At 44.2% G+C, this 16,197-nt stretch overlaps 1 protein-coding gene and 1 long non-coding RNA gene across 3 annotated transcripts in view; one reads left to right on the top strand and one right to left on the bottom strand.

Annotated features, from left to right (window-relative positions):
* Positions 1-10,006: 10,006 nt before the first annotated feature.
* Positions 10,007-12,522, top strand: LOC110015220. The gene is made up of 3 exons (XR_002290358.1): positions 10,007-10,581; positions 10,672-10,732; positions 11,492-12,522. It is a non-coding gene; the product is annotated as an uncharacterized LOC110015220 (long non-coding RNA).
* Positions 12,523-12,594: 72 nt separating this feature from the next.
* The window catches only part of LOC101173858 (alpha-1,3-mannosyl-glycoprotein 4-beta-N-acetylglucosaminyltransferase C-like), a 75,394-nt gene continuing 71,791 nt past the window's right edge, over positions 12,595-16,197 (bottom strand). For both annotated transcript variants that reach the window (XM_004069442.4, XM_011475771.3), the window contains exons 4-5: positions 14,440-14,587; positions 12,595-14,349 (exon numbers count right to left, since the gene is read on the bottom strand). In XM_004069442.4, the coding sequence (XP_004069490.1) occupies positions 13,190-14,349; positions 14,440-14,587 (1,308 nt within the window). In that variant the 3' untranslated portion in view covers positions 12,595-13,189. The remainder of the gene's footprint in view (positions 14,350-14,439; positions 14,588-16,197) is intronic.

Genomic DNA, 16,197 nt, shown 5'->3' with positions numbered 1-16,197 from the left:
TTTGTTCTAGATGTAATGTTCAAGATATGTTTTTAATTTACATTTTCTTTATTTTACAGATACTAAAAATAATAATCCCTTTCATTCAAAGTGCCTTTCTTGCCACTCAAGGAAAATCAGCCAACGGACGGATGGGCAATCATAGAAGACAGGCAGATTTAAAGAGGTGGGTTTTGAGACTGGATTTAGGTAATGAGTCAACGATACGGAGGTCCAGGGGGGAGAGAGTTCCAGTTGAGGGGCCGAGTGGCTGAAGGCTCTGCTCCCCATGGTGACACGTCGGATGAGGGGTACGGAGAGCTGCAGGGAAGAAGAAGAGAGTGGGAGGGATTGTAGATACGGAGAAGATCATATAGATGAGGTGGGGCGGGGTTGTGGAGAGCTATAAAGGTGAGAGGAAAATTTTTAAATTGAATTCTGAATTTGATTGGGAGCCAGTGGAGTTGCTGAAGGACGGGAGGTGGTGTGATGAAACGATGGAGCTCTGGAAACGATGCGAACAGCTGAAATCTGAACCAGTTGGAGTTTATTGAGAGTTTTTTGAGGTAAACCAAAGAGAAGAGCATTACAGTAATAAAGGCAGGACGTGACCAGACTATGAACCAAAATGGAAGTGGAGTGGGTGTTGTAGTTGACCCCTGTCAACCTTTTATTTTGTTTTTTTGAACCTGATTAACTGTTACCTTACAACAAATTGTTGGTTTAATTAAAAAGCTTTCTAACAGATGAAAAACAGACTTTTCCTAAACTATGTTTTATTTATGAATGTGAAGCCTTTCTTATGCAACCTGTTACGGCTGTGGCCGTATTTGGTTTTGTTCGTTCTTTTTATTCTGTGTTTTGTGTATTCTATTTCTATCAGAGTGGGACTTTGTTGTTTTTGTGGATCTTTGTGTGTGTTTCTGTGTCTGATTATTTTCAGGTGTTGTGCTGGAAATGGTGTGGCCTCCATTTGGATCCAAACTGATGGGGGCAGCCTTCAAAAGCACCATTTGGACCTCCAGCTTGCGAGAAAGGAGCTTGGCTGCAACATGTCTCCAATGCAGCTTGGCACTCTTCTCCACCTGGGGAGTATTCCAGAAAGCAGGTTATGCTAGTTACCACGGTAAGTTTGAGGCTAAGGAAGCGGATAACCTCAGCTATTGGTTCCAAAAACAGAGGTATGTTTCAGGGTATGTCATGTTGCTATAGCATCTCGTGCTCTGAACATAACTTAGTCTAGAGCAGGTTTGGTTGAAGGTTAGTTTGTTTCAGAGAGGTGAAAGATTTGTAGATGATTTAATGGATAAAAAGGCTCAGATAATAATTTTTTCCAGGATAAGACCCTGTATGGATGTTGGAAAGATAAACCTTTTTACATCAATCTAACTTAATTATTTGCTTCAGTTTAGATAAATAATTTTTTGGAGTTCAGTCAACCAAAAAATAACACGTAGTTATCAGACATTTTACTTTCATTCAAATTAATTCAATTAAGTAGGTGTAACTTTGGTGCTGCTGTTGGATTGGAATTGCAAGGAATTGTCGGATGCCATTCCCTTTTCCTGTCTGGGCGACGAGGGATGTTGGAGATGTCGGGGCGCCAGGAGCAGCAACTGAGCTTAATCGGCAACCGCCTTGATGCCTTGGCTAGACAGATCCAGCAGCCGCTTCCATCTCATCCATCCCCTCCCGTGCCCACCCCGGTGGTTCCGGCCCAGACGTCTTCCATTCCGGGGATTCGACTGGCACGTCCTGAGAGGTTTTCTGGCGACTCCGCGGACTGTCGGGCGTTTGTCACCCAGTGTGAACTCCTGTAGCTAGCAGGAGTTCACACTGGAACTCACAAGTTAGCAGCCTGTAACTCGAGTTACAGGCTGCTAACTTTCCCACGGACCGCTCCAAAGTGGCGTTCATCATCTCTCACCTCTCCGACAGAGCCAGAGCGTGGGCCACTGCGGAGTGGCAACGTGGGGGAGAGACCTGCACATCACTCCCTGCCTTTCTAGAGGCATTTTCCCTGGTTTTTCAACATACGAAACCCGGCAGGGAGACGGCGCGGGCGCTGATGTTGCTGACTCAAGGGGACCGCCAGGTGGCAGAGTATACCTTCGAGTTCCGGACTCTCGCTTCCGAGAGCGGGTGGAACCCCACAGCGCTCACAGACGCTTTTTTGGAGGGATTATCGAAGGAGTTATAGGACCATTTGGCTCCTTTGGAGTTGCCCTCTTCTCTGGAGCCGCTCATCGCTTTGGCCATTCGTATTGACAATCGGCTGCAGGACCGTCGGTGAGGTCGCCGCGAGACGGTACCCCGTACAGGGTGTCCCCAGTCGACCACGGCCGTATTACCACTCAATCGTCTTCTGTCACCTCCACAGCCGTTCCGGCAGCACCATCGGAGGAGCCCATGCAGCTAGGGCGTGGTCGGTTATCTCGGTAAGTTGGAAAGGGAATGGTGCTGCTCCGGTTCAGAGCAGTCTCTGAATACCTGGAAACATAGCCTTTTAAATTATAAAAAAGCCCTGCGTAGAGCTAGAAGCCAGTACTATTCAACCTTAATATCAGAGAATGGAAATAATCCAAGATTTCTTTTGAGCACTATTGCTAAATTAACTCGCAGTCAGAGCTCAGTAGAACCACATGTTCCTGTTTCTCTCAGCTCTGATGATTTTCTTACATTTTTCGACAGTAAAATCTCAAATATTAGACATAAGTTAAATCAAGTTATTCCTACTATCAGCCCAGAGCAGGCTGAAGCGGTAGAAGTGGAGGCATCCATAGAAACCTCTGTAACATTGGACTGCTTCACTGCTGTGGATCAAGCGGAAATAACATCAATTATTACGTCCTCCAAATCCTCAACGTGTCTGTTAGACCCAATTCCCACTAGACTTTTTAAAGAAACTTTTCCCCTAATTAATGATCCCATATTAACAATGATAAATGCCTCTCTGGAAAGGGGTTACGTGCCACAGTCTTTTAAATATGCAGTTGTTAAACCTCTTCTGAAAAAGCCCAGTTTGGATCCTAGCATCTTGGCCAACTATAGACCGATATCAAACCTGCCCTTTATTTCTAAAATCCTAGAAAGAGTTGTAGTTAAGCAGCTTTACTGCCACCTACAGGACAACAGCCACTTTGAAGACTTTCAGTCGGGGTTTAGACCTCACCACAGTACGGAAACTGCACTAGTTAGAGTCTCTAATGACTTGTTATTGGCCTCAGAAAAGGGACTACTTTCTATTCTGGTCCTGTTGGACCTCAGTGCAGCCTTTGACACTATCGACCACGGTATTTTACTCCATAGATTAAAGCAGGACATAGGGATCAGAGGATCTGCTCTCCAGTGGTTTAAATCCTATCTGTCCGATAGGTATCAGTTCGTTAATGTAAATGGCCATTCCTCTCAGTGCACTCGAGTCAACTATGGAGTCCCACAGGGCTCAGTCTTGGGACCGATCCTGTTTACGCTTTATATGCTACCCCTAGGAAACATAATCAGGAAACACAGCATTAATTTTCATTGTTATGCCGACGATACGCAGTTGTATTTATCCATGAAGCCTGACCAGAATGAGGATATAGATAAACTGAACGCCTGCATCAGTGACATCAAGACCTGGATGACAATTAATTACCTCCTCTTGAACCCAGAAAAAACTGAGGTCATTATACTTGGTCCTAAAAACCTCAGAGATACTCTGTCTGCTCAGATAGTCTCCCTGGATGGCATAAGTATAGCCCCCAATTCCACAGTTAGAAACCTTGGGGTTTTACTTGACCAGGATTTATCATTTAAGGCTCACATATCTCAGGCGTGCAGAACTGCCTTTTTTTCACCTGCGGAATATTGCTAAGATCAGAAATATACTTTCTAAGAGTGATGCTGAAAAACTCATCCATGCATTTGTTACGTCGAGGCTGGATTACTGTAACTCCTTGTTAGCAGCGTGTCCTAAGAGTTCCTTAAGAAGTCTCCAGCTTGTTCAGAACGCAGCAGCTTGATTGTTAGCTGGAACTAGCAGAAGAGATCACATCACTCCTGTGTTAGTTTCGCTCCATTGGCTCCCAGTTGATTCCAGAATCAAGTTCAAGATCCTCCTGTTAACCTATAAGGCCTTACATGGAATGGCCCCGTCCTATATTAAGGACCTCTTAGTCCCTTACCATCCAATGAGAACACTTCGCTCGCAAAATGCAGGACTGCTTGTGGTTCCTAGAATTAGTAAAAGTACGTTTAGTCACCAAGCCCCTGTCTTATGGAATAAACTCCCAGCTCATGTAAGAGAGGCCGACTCAGTTTCTACATTCAAAGCTAGACTGAAAACATTCCTCTTTGGACAGGCTTATTGTCAGACTAGTTAGTATTCAGAGATTATTTAACTTAATGTTAATTTGTTTAAATTAAACTTAATAATAACCATTTCTTTTAAAAGGCTGCTAGAAGTTGAAGCTGGGGTAACTATGGTGCACTGGGGTTCTGTCCTCTTTCCTGTTTTTACTTCTACCCTTCCTCTCCTCTATTCTTGATCATAATTTATCATTTAGTTCTCCATGCCTCTGTTTGGTGCAGTGCGATTCATGTATTGTCCCTCTTTTCCTCTCCCCTCCTGGGGAGTGGGAGTGCTTCCAGACTCCAGTTGGCTCATCCGTGCTCCAGTTCCTGACCGTTTACCTCGCCTTTGCTCCTGCTCCTACACCTGGCTGTGGATCCTGCCTCTGGCTCATCTCTGGCTCGTCTCTGCTCTGTACCTGACCGAGTACCTCGCCTCTGCTCCTGCTCCTACACCTGGCTGTGGTTCCTGTCTCCGGCTCGACTCGCGCCTTTGACTGTCCCCACAACCACGGCTGGATGAAGCTCGTCTGCTGGACTTTTATATATGTAGTTGTAGATTTAGATAAGTTAATTCTTCTCTAAGATTTCTGGTAAATCGCCTGTCCGTCCTGGGGGAGGATCCCTCCTTCATGTGGGCACCCCTGAGGTTTCTTCGTTTTTTCCGGAATCCGTTTTTTTTGGGAGTTTTTCCTTACCGCGAAGGGGGGTCTAAGGGCAGGGATGCCAGTATAGCTTAGTCAGTTTGTTAGTTCATTTTAGTATTTTTCTATTGAACTCTTTGTATTCGTGATCCTTTTGATTTCATGTTTTACTTCGAAGCCCATCGAGACGACTGTTGTTGTGATTTTGGGCTATACAAATAAAATTGAATTGAATTGAATTGAATTGAATTGAATTGAATCTCCCACTGAGCGCAGACGGTGGATGGCGGCGGGTGATTGTCTTTACTGTGGTTGGCGGGGTCATTTCTGTAAGGATTGCCCAAAAGCCTCCGCTTCGTCCTTAAGAGTGGGCACACTGACAAGCGGGGGTCAAGTGCCCACTAGTGCTACATCCACTTCCTGTATTTTCAGGGGTCAAGTTTTTTCTTGGGGAAAGGGGTTTTCCGTTCAGGCATTATTAGATTCTGGGTCCGAACGAACCTTATGGATGCTGAGCTGGCCAGACAGATCGGTCTCAGGACCAGGTCCCTTTCCCATCCTTTAAAGGTTATTTCCCCTTAATGGTGAGTTAGTTGCTACTGTTAACCAGATTACGGAGCCCGTTCACCTCATTCTGTCTGGAAATCATCACGAGCACACAGAGTTCTATCTTTTCGAGTCCTCCCATAATCCTGTAGTATTAGGTTTTTCTTGGCTTCTTTTCCATAACCCCCATATAGATTGGCCTACTAACCGTATTGTGAGTTGGAGTGATAACTGTCCTGGAGTCTGTCTGCGTTCAGCTCGGTATCCAGGGGCTGACTCCGCCGACCCGGTAGGGCAGCCGCCCTCACCTGACCTCTCCAGTGTTCCGCCTGAATACCACAATCTGAGAGAGGTGTTTTCTAAGTCCCGAGCTCTTTCCTTACCCCCACACAGGCCTTACGACTGCGCTGTTGAACTGCTGCCTGGAGCCGCCCTTCCCAGGAGTCATCTCTACAGTCTGTCTAAACCTGAGAGAGGGGCCATGGACCGGTACATCACTGACTCTCTCCGGGCGGGCCTCAACAGACCCTCCTCATCGCCTGTTGGAGCAGGTCTTTTTCGTGGGCAAGAAGGACGGGACACTGCATCCTTGTATTGATTTTCGGGGGCTGAACGCCATAACAGTTAAGGACCGGTATCCCCTGCCTCTTATGAACTCCGCATTCGAGTCTCTGCAGATGGCGTGGGTGTTCACCAAGTTGGACCTGCGTAATGCGTACCATTTGGTGCACATAAGGAAAGGCGATGAGTGGAAGACCGCTTTCACCACTCCCCTGGGACATTATGAATACCTAGTAATGCCTTTTGGACTTTCTAATGCTCCGGCGGTGTTCCAGAGACTCATAAATGATGTGCTCCGAGATTACATACACCATTTTGTGTTTGTTTATCTTGATGACATTCTTGTTTTCTCCAGGAGCCTCAACGAACATAGGCGGCATGTTCGTCTGGTCCTGGAGAACAAGTTGTTTGTCAAGGCTGAAAAATGTGAGTTCCACTCCCCCAGCGTGTCATTTTTGGGCTTTGTGATTGCTGAGGGGGAGGTTCGTCCGGAACCCGCCAAGATCAGCGCTGTGGTCAATTGGCCTACTCCAGAGTCCCGTAAGCAGTTACAAAGGTTCCTGGGGTTCGCCAATTACTTACGTTGATTCATCCGTCATTATAGTTCGGTTGTGGCTCCACTTACAGGCTTGACCTCTACCTCATCCCCGTTTCGCTGGACTGAAGCCGCCGAGGCCGCTTTCTTAAACACCTGTTCACTACGGCACCGGTGCTCGTTCAGCCGGATCCCTCCGTCCAGTTTATTGTGGAGGTCGACGCCTCAGAAGTGGGGGTTGGTGTGGTACTGTCCCAGCTACATAATAAGGACAACAAACTGGATCCCTGTGCTTTTTTCCCCCGCAGGCTTACTCCTGCGGAGATGGGGTATGACGTCAGGGATGAGGAACTTTTGGCCATAAAACTGGCGCTGGAGGAGTGGAGGCATTAGTTAGAGGGGGCGGGTCAGCCTTTTGTGGTCTGGACGGATCATGAAAACTTATCTTATATCCGGACCGCAAAACGGCTGAACCCAAGACAGGCACGGTGGTCACTTTTCTTTGCTCGTTTTGATTTTGTGGTGTCCTACCGCCCTGGCTCTAAGAACGTGAAACCTGATGCCCTTTCCCGACAGTCGGAGCCCCTAGTGGAGGACTAGACCCCTCAGACCATAATACCCACTGCCTGTGTTCTGGGTGCTCTCTCCTGGCGGTTGGAGAAGGACATTAAGGACGCCCAGAACCACGAGCCTGACACTGGAGGGCCATGAGGAGCCAGGCCCTCCAGTGGGCCCATGCTACTCGGTTCACCTGTCATCCTGGAGTGCACAGGACCATCACCTGCCTGCGTCGCAGTTTCTGGTGGCCCGGTTTGGCTAGGGATGCCAAGGAATTCGTCTCTGTATGATCTGCGCCCAAAATAAGGTCAGCACTCAACCACCAGCTGCGTTGTTACATCCTTTACCTGTCCCGAGTCGTCCTTGATCACATGTAGCGTTAGACTATGTTACGGGACTGCCTCCGTCCGCCGGCAAGACGGTGGTTATGACTGTGGTGGACCGTTTCTCTAAGGCGGCTCACTTCGTGCCTCTGAGGAAACTGCCTTCGGCCTCTGAAACAGCCAGGCTCATTATCGTACATGTTTTCAGACTACATGGAATACCAGTGGACATTTTTTCTGACTGTGGGCCAAAGTTCGTGTCACAGGTTTGGAAGGCTTTCTGTGCGGCCTTTGGTCCCTCGGCCAGTCTCTCCTCAGGCTTCCATCCCCAGACCAACGGGCAGGCGGAGAGGACTAACAAGGACCTTCAGGTGGCCCTCCGGTGCGTCTGCTCCCGTCACCAGTCGTCATGGAACACCCTCCTGCCCTGGGTGGAGTATGCCCATAATGCCTTGACGTCATCGGCTTCGGGTATGTCCCCGTTTGAGGGTTCCCTGGGCTACCAACCACCATTATTCCCTGAGTAGAAGAGGGAGGTGGCCGTGCCATCGGTGCAACACCTTTACCGACGCTGTCGACGCATCTGGAGGGAGGCTCATGCAGCACTCCTACGCTCGTCCGCAGCAGACAAGAGACTGGCTGATCGGCGCCGGCTACCGGCACCCATCTACACGCCGGGTCAGTCGGTTCTCCTATCCACCTCCAACATCAAGCTGCGGACGGAGTCAAAGAAACTCGCGCCCAGGTTCATCTGGCCATTTGTGGTGGAGAAGGTCATCAACCCTGTGGCAGTCCACTTACGTCTGCGTGTGTCACACACTTAGGTGTGCGAAATTTGTTCTCCGCATTTGACCCATCCCCTGGGGGAGCGGTGAGCTGCAGACACAGCCATTCACGGGAACCATTTGGTGGCCCCCCAATCCAACCCCTTAATTTCGAGTGTAAAGCAGGGATGCATTGGGTCCCATTTTTAAAGTCTTAGGTATGACACGACCTTCCAGTTACAGGGCGGGCACTCTAACCACAAGGCCACTGGTAACCAAAAAATAGCTGGTAACCAAAAATTGCATCAACCAAAGCATATTATGCTTGGAATATGCTGCAGAAAGACTGGAAACTAACTGAACTGGTATCTTTAAATGTTTTTAAGAACAAGCTCAAAGCATCAGACTGAAAAAATTATGTGCAACAGTTATGTGGTTTTAATGATGTTTGTTTTTATGTATTTTTTTGTATTGAAATGTGCTGCCTCTTGGCCAGGACTCCCTTGGAAAAAAGGTTTTCGATCTCAATGGGAATTTCCTGGTTAAGTAAAGGTTAAATAAAATAAATAAATAAATTTACACATTTATTTTGAGTTTATCGACATTATAAAGGACAATAAATCTGAATCAATTTTCTTTTAAGCGATTGTTTTTCTTTCTTTTTTATATTAAAGATGAACTAAATGATCAATGCAGGAAAAAGCAAATATTTAAGACATAGAAAGTTTAGTGGGGGGAATGTGAGATGAGAATTGTCTGTATGGAGTTAGAAAGCAGCAGGACAGAAAAGGCCTCCTCAGAAGAAAAATAAATAATATTTTAAGATTCAACTGGAGCACATCACCAATCATTAATGTCAATTTTATGAAAGTAGCTGCTCAGAATAAGGCTGGAAAACATGAACTAAAACATAAAAACACAACGGATGAACAAAGTCTGTTTTATATTGTGTCATATAAATAAGTTAGGAAAGTAAAGGTGAATTTTTCTGGATAACAGAGAACTTGTTTGGTTCTATTTGTGGCCTGGCCATCTGTTATTTACTGACAACACCTGAGGACAAGTCACAGCGAGAGGAGACGGCAGCACAGATGACACCTGTAAAGCTCCCACAGCTCTGCAGAGAGGGAACTCTGTCTTCACAGGCTGCTTTTCTTCTTTCACACCCATCTATAATGAACTGGAATCTGGGGAGCGTGGAGCAGTGTGCAAGGCTGGAGTGGGACCAATTCTCATCTCAGGGGTTTTCCATCAGAGACCAGAATAGACAACAGCACAAAGGTGGAAAGAAAGCAAAAAATGAAATCCACATGTATGTTGCTATTTTAAAGTTAAAATCACTGTGAACTAAATCCTACAACTAAACTCTAGCGGTGGAGTAGGTTGATATTTCAGATAAATCATGCATTTTGTGGTACAAGCACCACATTTGCTGTGGAAGTATAATAGGAGGCCCTCTTTTAGAAAAGCATGTCTGCCGTGAGAAAATTCCAAAATGGCAGCATTTTTAAAGATAGCAGCCATAAACTCAATTGTATAAAAATATAAAATATTCAATCTTTCAACAATATGGGATGTTAGTGCAAAAAACACAATCTTTTTACTTGAGAGGTGCTTAAAGAAAGCTGTTATACATGCATTTACAGGCCATTTACAAAAGAATATTGTGGAAAAGTGCATTCATTTCCAGAATTCCATTCAAAAAATAAACTTTCATAGAAGATAGAATAGAATAGAATATATAGATTTAGGGCCCAACTCATAAAACTCACAAATACATATTGTGAAGGAATCTGTCCAGGAATCTTGGTGGCATCGTAGTTTTTTAGGACATGAAAGTTTTGAAAGTTTCTCCAACTACTCATCTACTAAACTCCAAACACCTGCACAGGTTCCTCAGATGTCATCAGAGTGGTTCAGTTTGGTTCAATTGTCTCTATTCGGTTCAGTATGGGGAAGACTTCATAACTAGCCAGAAGACCATCATTGATCCCCTCCATAGTTCCTAGCTAAGGAGGCTGGCTGTTCACAGAGCGCCGAGTCCAAGCAAATCAACGGAAAGTCTGATGGAAGGGCACCATGTGGCAGGAGAAGATGCACCAACAAAAGAGATGACCATGGGCTTCAGTGGATTTTTAAAAAGACAAGATTCAAGAAGCTGCATGGTAGATATCCAGAAAGAGTGAAATGAGATGAAGGACCAGTTTCATTCAGTTGCTTTAGGGAGACGGGCTACAACTGTCGGGTTCCTCAGGTCAACCCACTTCTGAGCCTGGACCAACGGAGGAAACATCTCAACTGGGCCGAAGAGAAGGAGGACTGGACTGCTGCTGGAGGTTCAGTGTGAAATCTCCTCAGTCAGTCAGGATTTGGGCTGCAATGTCCAGCTCTGGTGTTGGTAAACTCTACTGTCTTCAATCCACCAGAATGTTCCAGAGGACTTCAGGATTCCTCCAGCTAGACCTGATCCCTGCCCAGACTTTTGAGGTATTGAAGATGGACAAGTTATTATGAAAACACTTTATTTGATGGAGAACTAAACAAAGAAATACTTGAAATCAATTCACCAGAGGGCCTGAAATCTATTTTCTACAAAAGTTAAAATTTTTAATGGAATTATGGAGATGAATACACTTTTCCATAATTTAATAATGTTTTGGAGAGGGTCTGTACATTTTAAAATCTTGAGGGATTTACTTGAGGCAAACATGCTTTTCTGAAAGCAGGGATCCATGCATCCATGCCAAATTTAGTGCTTATACCACAAAACGCACAATTATTTTAACAACCAGTTCCACTACAGTAAGAGCCAAACAAGTCCATTAATTGGAATATGAAAAAAAATTGGGGGTTTAAAGTAAACAAAAGTAGCCTTAGCAAAAATTTGTGCACTCGAAGTTTGTTTACTTGAGTATAAATTTACCAAGTACACTATAGACTATGTTCGTGTGGTGTTGAAAGCCTACTAACTGAATACTTCTTCCGAACTAATTCGGAACATTTTAAGTTTACAATACAGACAGCATATAAATGTAAGCTTCAAGTATAATATGTCATTAGGTATACTTGTGGTACACCTAAATATACTACATTTTGCTAAGGGTACTCAAGTAATGACAATATGATGCCGTTGAGATTTGATCTTATAAACTTCACTGCTGAGAATAAGCGCACAGTATTAGCAATTAGGCCTATATATTGTAACCTTCTTCAATTTGGTTACATCGGTTAATGTTTTTCCAATAGATGGGTTTGCACCAGCAAAGGAAGTGTACCACAGTTTGGACCCAGCAGCCAGTAAGGACCAACAAGCACCAGTTAAAAACTCCCGAAGCACCAAATTAACCTATTTCAACATTCAGGCTGTACTGAACTTACAAGATCATAATGAAGTAACAAGAGTCAAACCGACCCAGCAAAGTATTGTGCTGCGTTACAGAGGGATAAGATCCTCATTATTCTTACCCTGACTGTCGGTGTCATAGTGGACTGGTGCAGTGCAAGCATGAACATGCTGCAATCAAACCTGAGTGGTTTATGTTCCCTTTTTTTCACCAATCGGTCATGGGTGAATATTTGCAGGAGTTTTTAGTTTTCTTTGGAATACAAGATAATAAATGTATCCTGTAATAAATAGTAAATATTTTAAACAATGTTGGAATTTGTTTAGCGTCTTCTTAAGAAATTAACTAAAGAATGAAAACCAGATTTAATGTAAAGACGGTTTGTTACAAAAAGGGCAATTAGACCCATTAACTCATAAACAAAATAACAAAAATGAATGTAGAAATGTCAATGATATATTTAAAAAAATGCAAATGGATTCTGGTAATAACTGACAAAAAGCACAGGTTTTTCTGTGCCCAGTGCAAACATTTATTCTGAATTTATTCAAAACTTTGTAAAATAATTTTTTTTTTAAAGTTACCGTACCTCTCTCTGTGATCAACCAGCAGAATGCAGCAAAGGACAATAAACAACGTTTCTTTAAAGGCTAAGTACCCACTCTGATGAAAATGGTGTTTTTAACATGTTCTTGTGGCAATTTTCTCATGATTGTGGACATATATTACGAAAACTAAGATTAACATTGTATTTCTGAGTATTTCTTTATTTAAATCATTGTGAATCAGGAGAGGATGAAAAAATGCAGTTCTAAAAAGATCTGATTTGTGATGTAAAAAAAATATGCCGGGCAGGCCACAAGACCCTTTCTTTAAGGTCTCAGCAATGGGAAGAGGAAGAGGGGGTGGGGTTGCTTCCTGCCAACTGTTCCGCCCAATTCGGAGGGGAATTTTTAATGAACTCCTGCTGCTCTGTGGAAACTACATCCTAGTGAAAACCACAGGTTTTTTTTTTTTTTGGCCTAAAAGCTGCATAATCATAAGTAAAAAAGGAATGGGATTTCAAGCACTTTCAAATTGTTGCCTGACAACAGTTTTTGCATTGTTGACACCTTCAAATATTTTCTGTGACACTTGAGCACCACTTGAAACCAAACAAACCATCTTCTCCCTCCTTATCTCACTTCTTTATGAAGAGATTTTCTTTTTAGAAGTGAGAATCAGCCACTTAAAGCAATGTTTGACTTGTAATAAATAAAAGCAAGAAAAAAAAGGACGTCCTGCACTTTTTTTCCATTATTTAAAGCTTTCTCAGAAAATTTGGAGGAAACGGTGCATTTAGAACATTGTAGCTGAATTTCTTCAACCATAAATTTAGATTTGACAGAAAAAAAATGACACCAACCAAGGATAGTTTTTTAAAAGACAATTAAATAAGTATAAAGGTTTCCATGTACACATCTTTTAATACATTCCAGTGAAATTTTACAGCCCAAGAACAACCCAAGAAAATTTGGATTGATTTGCATTCACAAAACAGCAAAAGTCAATTTGACGACAAAATGAACAGAAACGTTTCAGAGATGAACTTCTGGTCCTCTCATTGGCTGGCAGGCTGTGTGGTCCATAGACTGATAGTTCTTATAATGAGCCATTCTTTTTGACTGGCTGTAATAACTATTCGAATGCACTCGATATCAAAACCAATTTTGTAGTCCACCTTGTTGACCTCAATGCTGCCAGCTTTAAACTCCCCTAATGTGATGTAGGATGTACACTGTCTGCCCTGCTTGGTCTCCACTGACGTCTGGCCAACTTCCAGTGCTCCATGGTGAAGAATATCATTCTGTCTGTCCTCTGTGCCCGTCACAATTTTGATTCTGCTAACTTTTGTTGATCTGTTGAAGATTACGAGGAAGAAGTCACCAGTGGAGGGAGGTTTCCCCCAGAAATACTCATCTACAATGCTGCTGTAAGCCTTGGTGGCATCGTAGTTTTCAAAGACGTTGATGTTTGTGTAAAGGCTGGCAGGGGGGTTATCAGGGATGTCAATGGAGTCTTCCTCAAAATCGTCATCCTTCAGCTTGTTCTCTGCTCCTCTATAAGAGGAGTAGTAGCCCATGTGCTGGAACAGTGAGGGCTTGAAGCGGATCACGTCCTTCTGGGCCAGCAGACCCCTGAAATGGATGAGGAGCCAGTCACAAGGCATTTCCTGGTAGAACATGAGGAGGAAATGAGCCAAACGTGGCAGGTCTCTGGAGTGGTACAGCTTCCCGATGTAGCCCAGCTTGGAGAACTCAAGCATTACCCAGTAGGTGCCCTCTCTGGAGGCAATCACCTTCTTCAGCGCTGTCAGGAAGTTTCTGGAACAGCGCACATCGTCCTCCAGCATCATGTAGAAGTGGGACAGGTTAGTGCAGAAGTTGAGGAGGAAAGCATAGTCCACATTCTGCTTCGAACGAAAACGAACCCGGTCTTCTGGGTCGTTGTAGTTTCTTTTCAGCCCATCAAGAGAGGGATAGTATTCCTCTGGAGCCTGGATGACCAACAGGCGTCCAGCTATGATGTGGTGAGCAAACTTCCTGGTGATTTCCTGGACCTGGTTCTCACACCAGACCAGGTCGAAGTCTGCCAGGTGGACCACGACCACGATCTCTTTCAACTCCTCATAACTTGACTGATCAAATATGGATTTGATCGTCTCCAGCAGGTAGTTTCCTCTTTTTCTCTTGACAGACGCCAAACCAATGGTGAGATATTCTGGGGAAAAAAAGAGGTCAGCTTGGTCATTTCACAGTTGAGTGCCTCTATCTTACAAGTAAAATAGGTCATTCTGGTTGAACAACTTACTCTTGCGCGGCAAAGGAACTCCAGCGAGGTAGCGATATGTTACATTTATACTGCCAGAGAAATTTGACAGATCCCGCAATGTGTGACTGTATCTTTCAGAGTTTGCTGGATGAGTCAGTGTGTCTCCCAGGGGTCTTTTTTCTGTTTCCTAAAATACAAGAAATGCAAGTTAGAATTTTTCATTTTTAACTATAGTAGCTGTCATGATGGGAATGAAACCATATCTAATTTTAGGTACATTTCTTTAGTGATGGCAGTTATAGATGACAGTGTAAGTTTGTAAATTCTTTGAATTTACGTATATGTCATTGTACATTTTTAATAACATATTTTCCCCAATGTTGGTCTATTCTACTAAATAGGACAGAGTAAAACACATCTCCAATCTATACTTTTTTGCAAGAGACATCTTGCCTGATATTTTGTGAGCTTTGTGTCACTTTATAAACAGGGTTTGCTGTTCACAATATTGGAGAAAATGATGCATAGTTTTTTTTTTCTTTTTTGTAAAGGTGCTGTTTTTCCCCCAAACCCCTTGCTGCGATTCTACTTTGTCCTGCAGAACCTCAGTTTTGTTTTTATGTAAATTATTGGACAGATCTTAATCTTTGAAATGTGACCAGCTCTGTCCAAAAAGAATATTGGTTCTTTCAAACCTGTTTGTAAAGCCTTAGTCACATGGACCCATATTGGGGTTAAACCCATTTAACCGTTGTACTATCTTAGATGACCCCACCCTTACATTGACGTGTTCTCCCTACCATGACAAAGGTGGATAAAGGTGAAAAGATTTCATGTAATCCATGGACACCAGTGAAAATCATTAAAATAAAAAGGTTTAGCGCACTGTCTAGTCTAGTGGGTCTCGATGACCCAACTCCCAATGTTAAAATGCCTAGGATGGCACAAGGGCTAAGGAGCAACTTACCTGTTCAAATAACCACTTCCAAGGAAAATTCTATATAAAAGTGCACAAACGCATGTTTTGAGCTTACGCATTCAAAACTCTCTCTCTTATGTTTAGCTACGCAAGATTTTCTGTCCGTTTTCAGGCTTAAGGTACAAAATGTGTGGCAACTGAATGTATGTTGCCAGCTAAACCAATTTGGTAGTAATGCAATGAAACACACCAGATTGTGTAGCTGATTTATCTGGTGACTGTAGACACAGTGACAAGCCTGACAATGTCTTTGAGGAGGAGTCAGTTAAGGTGGCTTGGACATCTGGTCCGGAGGCCCCCTGGACGCCTCCTCGGGCATGTCTGTCAAGCATGTCCCACTGGGCGTAGGCCCAAGGGAAGACCCAGGTGTGTCCTGGGTCTTCCCCTCGGGGAGAACGCCTCTGGGTCCCCCCAGAGGAGCTGGAGGAAGTGGCTGGGGCGAAGGAAAGTCTGGGCATTTTTACTTTGACTGCTGCCCCCGCGACCTGGTCCCGAATGAGTGGAATAAGATGGATTGACGGACGGACGGACAGACGGATGGACAGACGGATGGATGGATGATGGGTGGCGAAGAGGAATACAGCCACTTTCTTTTGTCGTAATGACCTACAGACAATCAACGGGATTCAACATTAGCTCCGCCCATTCCATTTTTCTGTGTGCCGCAGCGCAGATTAATCCTGGAAGGGGCTGTTCTCACTCGTCTACGCCACAATGCAAGAACCCGCTTGTTTTCATCGCTTGCAGCATGCCCATACAAAAAATCTGCAGAGACCAAGTGGTCTACGAAGCTTTGCCTATTTGTCACCTGCAGACAA

The sequence above is a fragment of the Oryzias latipes genome, chromosome 6 (assembly GCF_002234675.1).
Source record: "Oryzias latipes chromosome 6, ASM223467v1".
NCBI lineage: Eukaryota > Metazoa > Chordata > Actinopteri > Beloniformes > Adrianichthyidae > Oryzias > Oryzias latipes.
Note: the sequence above shows the minus strand (reverse complement) of the source record. Positions and strands in the feature narration are given on the sequence as shown.